Below are 12,234 nucleotides of genomic sequence, written 5' to 3'. Positions count from 1 at the left end.
CGTGATCTTTCAGTTATTATTTTTGGGATAAACTGAAGCATAAAACAAATTTTCATGTTTATAAGTCCCTTATTTAGCGCCTTTGATTTTTCCTAAAAACGTGGAATACTTTTCATATTTAATTGTGGTGCAATACTAGTGCGCTACGCGCAGACACGTTAAGGTTACGTGGAGATGGTAGCAGTGAACTGGGGTAAGTCCCGGCACACCCGCTCGTCTCTGTATCTCACACGCGATACAATGCTTGCTTTGCTTCATAGTGTAGTTGATTTTGGTGCGTTGCACAATGCCTAATGCTCACAGCCATCACACTTATTGCCTCACAGTGTTTAAATAGGCTTATTAGTCCGCGAAAAGCCGCCAATCCCTAGTAACTTGTATTCTATCTGAATAAAACTAATAATGAACTCTAATCCTGCGGTTAAGTTACCTTATTATCCTGAGGGATTATTCATTTCTTATTTCCTTCATTTACTAATTCATTCAATTGCTGTTGTGTTCATGAAATAAGTAGGCCGTATAATTAATCAATGCTTCCATAAGGGCTTAAAGCAACTGTGCCCAACCGACCTCCTAATCTGCAGACGAGGCATATGCAATTTAAATGATAATTAAATGGACACCCTAGCTGCAAACTGGCGTTGATGTACTTCATTGTTCGCAGCTAGGGTGTCCATTTAATTATCATTTCATTTCTAGCAAGCTGCATGGTCAGCCACGGTAACTGTTCTTTCGGGAGCAGATACTACCGTCATATATGTACAATTTAAGGTTATCCACTAGTCCTCTGTTGGTTAGGTAGCATTATCAGCTACTTAAACCCCAGTGTAGTTGCAGTGCTAGCTTTTAATTCACTTCAGCTGGAGAGACTGGAAGCAGCGATGAATTCTTTCATTCAACGCAGGTACTAACCTATCACACAGTGTCCGTGTTTACCACTTTCATTACACTCGAATGTTCCGCCTCTTTTTGTGGGTTACAGAAATACAGAATGCTATTAAAGATTCCCGTTCCTGTTTCTTATTGGGGTGAATGTAGTCTTTACGTGAATACGTAACAGTTTGTGAACAAGTCTTCAGTAGAGGAAGTGTATTACCAAACAAAACCATAGGACGCTATTATAAAAGAAAAAGATGTACTGCTTCTCTTGTCTTCATAGCGAACAAAGTTACAATACAATCAAGTTGTTTAGCATCGCACTTGTAGCTAAAAAACATTTGCTTGATAAATTTATTAGGTTCTTAACGGGACAAAATGTTGAGTCGTCTAGATATGTAGGACAACGTATATGCTTTTTACTACACTACATTTCATCATAGCTACGTGGCTGAAGAGCTCTGACAGGCTCATGCCATTTCGTACCGCTTTGGGTGGGGAGCAAGGGGGGCATGGAATGGCACTGAAGGGATGCATATATGGTTTTGGAATCCTACTGCATACAAGTAATGTAAGACTATATGTGGAAGTTCAGGAACGTAACATGGCTATTTTCTTGAGTGGCTAAGCTCTTCGCAGTAATGTGTTACAGTACGTCGTATCACGCATTACTGGCCATTAAAATTGCTACTCCACGAAGATGACGTGCTACAAACGCGAAATCTAACCGACAAGAAGAAGGTGCTGTGATATGCAAATGATTAGCTTTTAAGAACATTCACACAAGGTTGGCGCTGGTGGCGGCACCTACAACGTGCTGACATGACGAAAGTTTCCAAACGAAATCTCATTCACAAACTGCTGTTGACCGGCGTTGCTTGGTGAAACGTAGTTGTGATGCCTCGTGTAAGGAGGAGAAATGCGTACCATCACGTTTCCGACTTTGATAAAGGTCGGATTGTAGCCTATCCCGATTGCGGTTTATCCTATCGCGACATTGCTGCTCGCGTTGGCCGAGATCCAATGACTGTTAGCAGAATATGGAATCGGTGGGTTCAGGAGGGTAATACGGAACGCCGTGCTGCATCCCAATGGCCTCGCATTACTAGCAGTCGAGATGACAGGCATCTTATCCGCATGGCTGTAACGGATCGTGCAGCCACGTCTTGATCCCTGAGTCAACAGATGGGGACGTTTGCAAGACAACAATCATATGCACAAACAGTTCGACGACGCTTGCAGCAGCATGGACTATCAGCTCGGAGCCTATGGCTGCGGTTACCCTGGATGCTGCATCACAGACAGGAGCGCCTGCAATGGTGTACTCAACGACGAACCTCGGTGGACGAATGGCAAAACTTCATTTTTTCGGATGAATCCAGGTTCTGTTTACAGCATCATGATGGTCGCATCCGTGTTTGGCGACCCACCTTATAAGCGTGTATTCGTCATCGCCATGCTGGCGTATCACCCGGCGTGATGGTAAGGGGTGCCATTGGTCACACGTCTCGGTCACCTCTTGTTCGCATTGACGGCACTTTGAACAGTGGACGTTACATTTCAGATATATTACGACTCGTGGCTCTACCCTTCATTCGATCCCTGCGAAACCATACATTTCAGCAGGATAATGCACGACCGCATGTTGCAAGTCCTGTTCGGGCCTTTCTGCACACAGAAAATGTTCGACTGCTGCCCTGGCCAGCTCATTATCCAGATCTCTCACCAACTGGAAACGTCTGGTCAATGGTGGCCGAGCAACTGGCTCGTCACAATACGCTAGTCACTACTCTTGATGAACTGTGGTATCGTGTTGAAGCTGCACGGGCAGCTGTAACTGTACACTCCATCCAAGCTTTGTTTGACTCAATGCCCAGGTGAATCAAGGCCGTTATTACGGCCGGAGGTGGTTGTTCTGGGTAGTGATTTCTCAGTATCTATGCAGCCAAACTGCGTGAAAATGTAATCACATGTCAGTTCTAGTACTATATATTTGTCCAATCAGTACCCGTTTATCATCTGCATTTCTTGTTTGTGTTGCAATTTTAATGGCCAGTAGTGAATATTCGTCTTAAAAAGTTGGCCGAAATTATAATGTTACTATTAACAACTTTAATTTTTAACGCAAGCACCACAACTGTCATCAGAAATTTGCGAGACCTTTCGAAAAAAAAATTATTCTATGACTTTGTAACAAGTTAAAAAACGTTTTGACAAGAAATGATATCTATCAGTGTTACATTTCTATGCCGTAATTACTCACACGTAATCAGTTTCTGAATACATTGCGATATATTCATTAACTGGAACAGTTACTTCGCCATCCAATGAAATGTGTACTTTTCGTAACAGCTGGAGTTATCAGTAAATAGCTCTAGTCGTTCGGTCATAAATTTTCTGTACACGGTTACTGAATTGAATCTTTTGAGGAGACAGTTAACTTTAGTAAAATTTTTTCCAAGAGAAATCTCCATTTCTGTGCCTGGATATGTTGCGTTGGACGCCAAAGCCCGAGGGAAAAAAAGTCCAATATATGAAAATCCTCTCTGGAGGATAAGCAGTAACCTTGGAACTATTGCTATGGGCTCCGTAGAGGATAAAGGAAATGATGTATGGAACAGGAGGGGACGAGATGAAGCGCGCTGGCAGGAAAATAATGGTGCCGGCATAAAATCAGGTCGTGCGACCAGGTAACGTAGAGCGTAATCTTAGTATCCCAGTACGTAATTAGAAAAAATGGATATTCTGTTTTGCAGCACCGTAAATTTCGTTCAGATGTGAAAAATGGCATTCGAAGACCGAGGCTACTGTATTGAAACAGTCAATCTTACATCATAAAGCAGTTTTAGTGGCTGATGAGTGCGGTACTGATCTGTCATTTTATACTACCTGCTGAACTTTTTACGAATTTATGTAAGCAGACATGAGCATGTGGTACCAGTAAGCTTACAAAAGGAGTTGGTTCATTTGTTTTTCTTTTTTTTTTAGAGTTTTAGTAACATTTACAAGACTTTTAGACTGTGTTATGTCTAGTCATCGTCACCACCACATCACCTATTAGTACCCATAAATGGTTCTGTAACCTCCCCCTTCCTAATCGGCCTATTGGATTGTTATATGATTGACCGTGATTGCGCAGTAATGCTATCGTTGTCGAATGAAAATAATGCCAGTTAGTAGGAAAGTACACAACAGATCATGCTAAAGGAAGAATCTATTCTAAACCTGAACTAAATACTGATGGTAATTTTGAAATGGGTGGAATATAATGCAGTCGCTCACGAGCCGCACAAAGGTGACGGGGGAGGGCAGGGGGGGGAGTACGACGTAATATTTTTACTACAAAAATTCTAATTATGCAAAAAATACTGATTACGAAAAACAGGATAATTAAAAAGTCGTCAGCTCACTAGGGCAATGGATAACCAGAATCTCAATAAAGGTAATGGCAAAGATAGCTAAACAAATAAATGAATCCGAAAGCAGTTACTTAATCTGAAATACTAAAGTTTTGAGAGCAAAGTTAAATTATGTTTCTAGTTAAATAAATGACTGACAGTAGGAGAATCATTGTTTCGTAGAAATGCATCAGCATAACGAAATGGTAACTTCGGAAAAAAAAGCAAGCAATTTACTTTTAATTTTTGAGAGACTGAATTGAATTTATATTAAGCAAATGAGCAACTGATTCACTTTTAACGTAACAACAATTCAGCAGAAGTCACTCACTAAGCTAAATGCAGAATAAATGTAATTGTGTACACTTAATTGGTGCTGTATCTTTTAGTTTTTCCACTGAAAGTGCAGAAGTGAGTGCAGTTAATACTCAAAATTGCAAATTAGTTAAGTCTCTGTTATACAATACAAGAATGAAGTCACTGAGGCAGCAAAATTTAGACAGGCTGGTCGCTAGAAAAAAAAAAAACTGTCAGTAAATAGTTAATCAATTTTCATATTTTTCGACTTTTGATGACTACATCTGAAGGAAAGGGCTCTGGCTTCTTAATATATTAAATATAGGACCTGTGACAAAGCCTACAGATTCAGAATTAGAAGTACAGTACAAGTTATCAAGGGATATTAAATGGCGAAAAATTTGGGATGTGCAGAAGGTATTTTATCCTCATTTCCGAAGTTACAGTTCTCACAGATACGCGCAGCTGCGTCCGTCCTTGGTGTTTTCTAATTCCATCTACCACTTTCCACTAAATCGTTGTTTGCTGTTTCCTTATTTCTCGGGATCTAGAAAATAACTTTCTTGATCCGTGTACCGTAGAGGAGGTGGGGGTAAAGCCCAGCTTGGGACAAAAACACGCATCGAGTCATAGATTGACATCGGTTCAGGAGGAGAGCACTAGATGGTCGGTTTGTCCTAATGAAACTTACAGTCCCATGAAAGGGCGCTCTGTTTTTTACTACTAAAATGTAACTTGAACATGCTGTAATGTAGTGTTCGGGAAGAAGAATCAAAGAATTACTCGTTGACACTCCTGCATTTAAGCATCACTTTCACTGCGAAATAATTGTTCCAGTTGGTCTCCAGAATCAATAATGGCACATTTTTCATAAAAATGTCAAACCGGTGGCTACACCGGCAGCTTTTTTGTTGTAAATGTCAGCAGCTCCAACAATGTAACGACAATTCTTCAGATGACATTCAACACACACTGCGTGAAATTAGCACACCTGAAGATGTAATTCCGCTGTCTAAAAACAGAGATTTTGGGGGAAACTTTCTGGCAAAACATTGAAATCTCAACGTAGATATCCACTAACAAACGAACAGAAGAGGAGTGACAAGGAAAAAAAAGCATGCCAGAGAAAAAGAAGACAGTATTATAAGACCGTATTATAGAAACAAAACGACGTCAGCTAGAGTTCATTACATCAGCGCAAAAAAAAAAAAAAAAAAAAAAAAAATGAAATGATCAAATAGTGAACAGCCTCAACAGTCAGTCTGTTGATTGTTCATCTTATTCTCCCACAGCACGACAATGACACACGAATAAGTATGGACTTACTATTTGGCAAATAAGTATACGAAGAAGGAGAACAAAAGCATCGGACTTCAAGGAAGAATTAGAGGACATAATAAATTACACCATTTATGAGGTACAGTAAAGGAAATATTTAGTATTGGTAAGGGTACCCTCCGCCAAGAACCGTACAGCAGCTTGTGGAGTATCTATGCAGATAGTTCAGCTTCAGCAACTGAACTCTTTCAGGTTAACCTACTAATCCTTCTTTCGAGGAGAAGAAAGTATTATTTTTGTACAAGTACTTTTATGTGATATGTTCAAATTTACGAGACATTTCAGTTCAATATTGTGTTGGTTTCTTAGCTACAATACAAAATTGTTACAAAGAGTTGTTTCAAGTGTATTTATTATACAGTCATCTATTGTTATCCATGTTTATCTCAAATGAGGCAAAGATACGCACGACGGGGCTTCGCCCCTTTTTGTCGGGTAAAACCTCGTAATTCTCTTTTAGCTAAAATGTAAATATCTCAGTAATTAATAACCAGAATGTGTGGGGCTGGTTGGATTATAAGTAACAACGAAATCTATGACTTCATTCCCAAATCGCAGGCAAATGTACTCTTCACTGGCCGCAATTTCAGAAAAACTGAACGTTACGAGGCATTAGCCGCACAGACCCTACATTCGCCTTTCTATATACCCCGCCAACCTCTCCGTCATCATATAAAAACTTTGAACTCACAAAACAACGTTCGACGCCTTACATCTAAGCGCTTAGGATTTATTGAAACTGATACTGAACATTATTTTACAAATTGTATATTATTATCTGAAGATAGCAGTAGCCAGAATAATTAGGCGGCGTTGTTCACTAGAACTGCACTGCCTGGTTTTAAATGTTTCCAATCTTTTTAAAATCCCTTTAAACGAAGGGAACATTGAGAAGGAATTAGCCATCACAAACAAATTGCGTTCGCTAATCATTTCCCATGCGTGAATGACCAAATGCAAAAACAAAAATGCAAAAAATTTGGATTTATGAAATGAATTAATAATAAGGTCCAATCAAATTTGTGGTGGCATACCTTCTGTAGTTATAAAATAGCAACCTTACGAATGTCACATGAAGTGAGAGTACTTTTCAAATCTAAAAACTGCTGCAGAAGTTGCTTGAGGATATAGACAATATCAGCATTAGTTCTCGTAGAATTCAGAAATGTACGAAATGAAACGTAAAACTTGTTGATTCTAGCACATAAACGAGCGAGGTGGCACAGTGGTTAGACACTGCATTCGGAAGAACGACGGTTCAATCCCGCGACCGACAATCCTAATTTAGGTTTTCCGTGATTTCCCTAAATGACTCCAGGCAAATGCCGGGATGGTTCCTTAGAATGGGCACGGCCGACTTCCTTCCCCTTCTTTGCCTAATCCAATGAGACTGATGACCTCGCTGTCTGGTCTCCCTCCCCAAACAACCCAACCAACCCAATCTCTAGTACATACGACAGAGTGAGAGGAACTTTCATACTACACATACTATGCACATCAACTGTTACGGTGACAACCAGATTTACTGGACACCCATTCACAAACAAAAAACCTTAAGATACATCACTTCCAGAAATTACTGACAGTGGGTTTAATGAAGGAGCTGAATATTTTTGTACGAGTACACTACAAAAAGTCAGAAGAAAAAGTGGTCAACGACGAACAAGATGGTGAGTCGTTTTATTTCTTACAGTGTTTCTCCTATATATAATAACTATTATAAATCAATTAAAATATTCCATCCTACATTCCACGCAGTAATTGCAAGCATGCAGTAGAACCCCTTTCGTCCGCCCTCGGCTGGTCCGATGCTCCGGTTGATCCAACCGTGCTCGAAGCGAACTTTCACCGACTCGTGGCGGTGACTCACTACACGTCGCGACTTTGTTGTTTACTGTATTGCAGTTTTACAGGTAATGGTTGTTATCTATTGTCTGTTATAGTGCTCCGTGATCTCTTGAATCGTTTCTGGCGTTGTGTTTTTTGTATAGTAGTGCACTGTGAAGTTTTTAGTCCGTACTGTTCGGTCGTTTTATATTGTTCTTCCGTATTCGTTTCACTGTTGTATATATTTGTTTTACATTGTGTGTACTGTACAGTTGTGTGCGCATTTTCTACACATCAGGAGTGAAACGTAGACGTTACTCTATCATTAAATCGGAAAATTGCCAGTGCTATGAGGACCAGACAAAAGGGAATCACTTCAAAAACTGCCGAGGAACTCGATGTAGGCTTACGACAGTAAAATATCGAAGCAGAAATCGGAAAGACAATGAATAATGTACAGGGTGGTCCACTGAACGTGACCGGTCCTAATATCTCAAGAGATAAGGGTCAAAAGAAAAAACTACAAAGAATGAAACTTGTCTACCTTGAAGGGGGAAACCAGATGGCGCTATGGTTGGCCTGCTAGATGGCGCTGTCATAAGTCAAAGGGATATCAACTGCGTTTTTTAAATAGGAACCCCCATTATTATTACATATTCGTGTAGTACGTAAAGAACTATGAATGTTTTACTTGGACTACTTTTTCGCTTTGTGATAGATGGCGCTGTAATAGTCACAAACATTTGGCTCACAATTTTAGACGAACAGTAGGCAACAGGTGGTTTTTTAAATTAAAATACAGAACGCAGGTACGTTTGAACATTTTATTTCGATTGTTCCAATGTGATACATATACCTTTGTGAACTTATCATTTCTGAGAACGCATGCTGTTGCAATATGATTACCTATAAATACCACATTAATGCAATAAATGCTAGCCGGCCGTGGGGGCCGAGCGGTTCTAGGCGCTTCAGTCCGGACCCGCGCGACTGCTACGGTCGCAGGTTCAAATCCTGCATCGGGCATGGATGTGTGTGATGTCCTTAGGTTAGTTAGTTTTAAGTAATTCTAAGTTCTAGGGGACTGATGACCTCAGATGTTAAGTCGCATAGTGCTCAGAGCCATTTGAACCAATTTTGCAATAAATGCTCAAACTGACGTCCGTCAACCGCAATGAATTTGGCAATGTGTGTAACGAGATTCCTCTCAACAGCGAGTAGTTCGCCATCCGTAATGTTCGCACATGCACTGACAATGCTCTGACGCATGTTTTCAGGCGTTCTCGGTTTATCACGATAGCAAATATCCTTCAACTTTCCCCATTGAAAGAATTTCGGGGACGTCAGATCCGGTGAACGTGCGGGCCATAGTATGGTACTTGGACGACCAATCCTCCTCTCATGTAATTTGCTGTTCAAATTCTCTTCAACGCGTACTATGTGCCGGACATCCATCATGTTGGAAATACATCGCCATTCTGCCATGCAGTGAAACACCTTGTAGTAACTTCGGTAGAACACTACGCAGGAAATCAGAATACATTGCACCATTTAGACTGCCGACGATAAAATGGGGCCAATTGTCCTTCCTCCCACAATGCCGCACAATACATTGACCTGCTAAGGTCGCTGATGTTCCACTTGTCGCAGCCATCGTGGATTTTTCGTTGCCCAATAGTGCATATTATGCCGGTTTACGTTACCGCTGTTGGTGAATGACGCTTCGTCGCTAAATAGAACGCGCGCAAAAAAATCTGTCATCATTCCGTAAATTCTCTTCTGCCCAGAGGTAGAACTGTACAAGACGTTCAATGTCGTCGCCATGCAATTCCTGGTGCATAGAAATATGGTACCGGTGCAATCGATGTTGATGTAGCATTCTCAACACCGACGTTTTTGAGATTCCCGATTCTAGCGTAATTTGTCTGCTACCGATGTGCGGATTAGCCGCGACAGCACCTAAAACACTTACTTTGGTATCATCATTTGTTGCAGGTCGTGGCTGACGATTCACATGTGGCTGAACACTTCCTGTATCCTTAAACAACATAACTATCTGGCGAACCGTCCGGACACTTGGATGATGTCGTCCAGGATAACGAAGAGCATACATATCACACGCCCGTTGGGCATTTTGATCACAATAGCCAAACATCAACACGATATCGACCTTTTCAGCAATTGGTAAACGGTCCATTTTAACACGGGTAATGTATCACGAAGCAAATACCGTCCGCACTGGCGGAATGTTACGTGATACCACCTACTTACACGTTTGTGACCGTTACAGCGCCATCTATCACAAAGCGATAAAAGTAGTCCAACTAAAACATTCATATTTCTTTACGTAGTACACGAATATGTAATAGAAATGGGGGTTCCTATTTAAAAAAAACCGCAGTTGATATCTGTTTGACCTACGGCAGCGCCATCTAGCGGGCCAACCACAGTGCCATCTGGTTTCCCCCTTCAAGCTAGACAAGTTTCGTTCTTTGTAGTTTTTTCGTTTGACGCTTATTTCGTGAGATATTCGGCCTGGTCACTATCATTGGATTACCCTGTACAGTCACGATAAATAGTGGAATGGCTCTTAAGAATCGCGATACATTGAAGACGCCTAAACTTGAACAGCTTTACAATGCATCGTGGAAGTGGTTACACCAAGAAAGAACGATATCTGGGCACATTATAAAGGAAAAGGCAATAGGTTTCCACAAAAAGAAAAAAAACTAGAAAAATGGGCAAGTTCCTTTGGACGGTGTTCAGTGACAACGGATACTCGACCCGGCAAATTAACAGGGCCTTCTCAACTACAGCCAGGAACCGGAAAGCGGATAAAGAGGAGATTACGCCAGCCAAGTCCCTAGGTTTTCTTCCCTTAGTTGGAAATATCTCCTTCAAGATAGCGAGGATTCTTAATAATTTTCATGTGAAAGTGGTTTTTCGTCCGCCATCTAAGATTTAGGATTGGCTGGGATCGGTGAACGATGATTTGTTACTGCGGAAGGCGGGAATGTACAAAATACCGCGTCACTGTGGTATGGCCCATATAGGACAGAAACGCGCTCAGTGGTAGACCGTAGTACAGAACATCAACGTTGCACTCGTCTACTGCAACCCAGTAAGTCTGTAGTTGCGGAACAGTGTATTTCCCATGGACATTCAATGGAGTGCGATGAAACTTCGAGTTTGGACACAGCAGCAAATTATTGGGACTCCATCGTCAAAGAATCCGTGGAAATACGAATTGCGGGAAATGTAATGAACCGTGATAGTGGTTACCAATTGAATAACGCATGGAATCCCGTCATCTCCGAAATTTGCTCGAGACGAAGAGGACAGAAGTCTTCGATAGCTGCGGCCAGCGACAATACCGAGGGCAGCTGAGCATTGCAGTTCCACCAGCGAGGGCGCTGTCGCTGGGCAGTGTGGGGCCTTTCTGTCTCTACGACTGCAACACATGCGCGACAATACTGTCAATAAGACAGTCAGTTCCTGGAGCGCCGCCCATGGCCTTTCTCCTTACACCTTACCTCCCCTTCCCCCACTTACCCATCCCCCTATCTGCTGCCCTGCTGTATACCCACACCTCTACACTCTTCCTCCAGCCTCCACACCCTCAACAGCTCCCACTACTACCCCCACCCTCACATGCGCCTCTGTTGCCTCCTTTGATGCCACCCCTCAGGTGGTCAGCTTCTTCTCTCTCAACCACCCCCATCACTTTGTCAACTGCCTCTCCCACACGCATCACTTCGCACCAAGCCACCATCGCCACCATTAAACCGGCTGCTTCACGCAGCACCTCCACTACGCAAGAGGGATCTGCACCCACCACCTCCCTCTACTCCCTGTCCCTCTCTCATCCTCCCAGCCTCCAGTCTCCCAAAAACCCCAAACGCACGTCATTACCGACTCTGCTCCCGCCACTTCCCACAAAAGTCAACACCACATCCCCCTCCTCCTGTTGTCTCCATGGACACCACCCCTCCTCCAGCCACCCATACCACAGCCCCCACCCACGATACCTTTGTCCTGTCAACTCCCGATCCTCAGTTCCTCGATGCTCGTACCCTCACCATGGAGAAACGAAAGTATTTACCTAGTGCTCTCATCTCCAAACTCATTCCCCACAGGGACTCAGTCCTTATCAAGTCCCCATCCCCATCCTTTCACACAGACCTCCTCCGTAAACTCCCGCGAGTTATGTTTGGCCCCCACGCCTCTCTGACACCCTTCCTTTCCTGTTCCACTCCTCATCAGCCCCAGCCTCCCCGTCACCCCCTCAACTACATCGCCCTGATCACCAAGCTCAGTCCGCAGATCACGGAGGATGAAGTGTTGGCGGAACTTAAATACAACCCAGACCTAGAAATCTGCTCTGCCTACCGTATCCACAATGCCTCTGGTCCCACCTACCTCATGCGGGTCTTCTCTGAGTCCACCTGCTCCATCGACCATCTCCTCACCCAGGGTGCCCTGATATACCACCGTCACC

At 42.6% G+C, this 12,234-nt stretch overlaps 1 protein-coding gene across 1 annotated transcript in view; it reads right to left on the bottom strand.

Annotated features, from left to right (window-relative positions):
- The window catches only part of LOC124775198, a 159,442-nt gene extending 147,934 nt beyond the window's left edge, over window positions 1–11,508 (bottom strand). Inside the window, exon 1 of the mRNA XM_047250037.1 lies at window positions 11,388–11,508. Coding sequence (XP_047105993.1) covers window positions 11,388–11,508 — 121 coding nt within the window. The remainder of the gene's footprint in view (window positions 1–11,387) is intronic.
- Between the last annotated feature and the right edge of the window lie 726 nt (window positions 11,509–12,234).

The sequence above is a fragment of the Schistocerca piceifrons genome, chromosome 2 (assembly GCF_021461385.2).
Source record: "Schistocerca piceifrons isolate TAMUIC-IGC-003096 chromosome 2, iqSchPice1.1, whole genome shotgun sequence".
Classification (NCBI taxonomy): domain Eukaryota; kingdom Metazoa; phylum Arthropoda; class Insecta; order Orthoptera; family Acrididae; genus Schistocerca; species Schistocerca piceifrons.
This window is presented reverse-complemented; position numbering and strand designations above follow the sequence as displayed.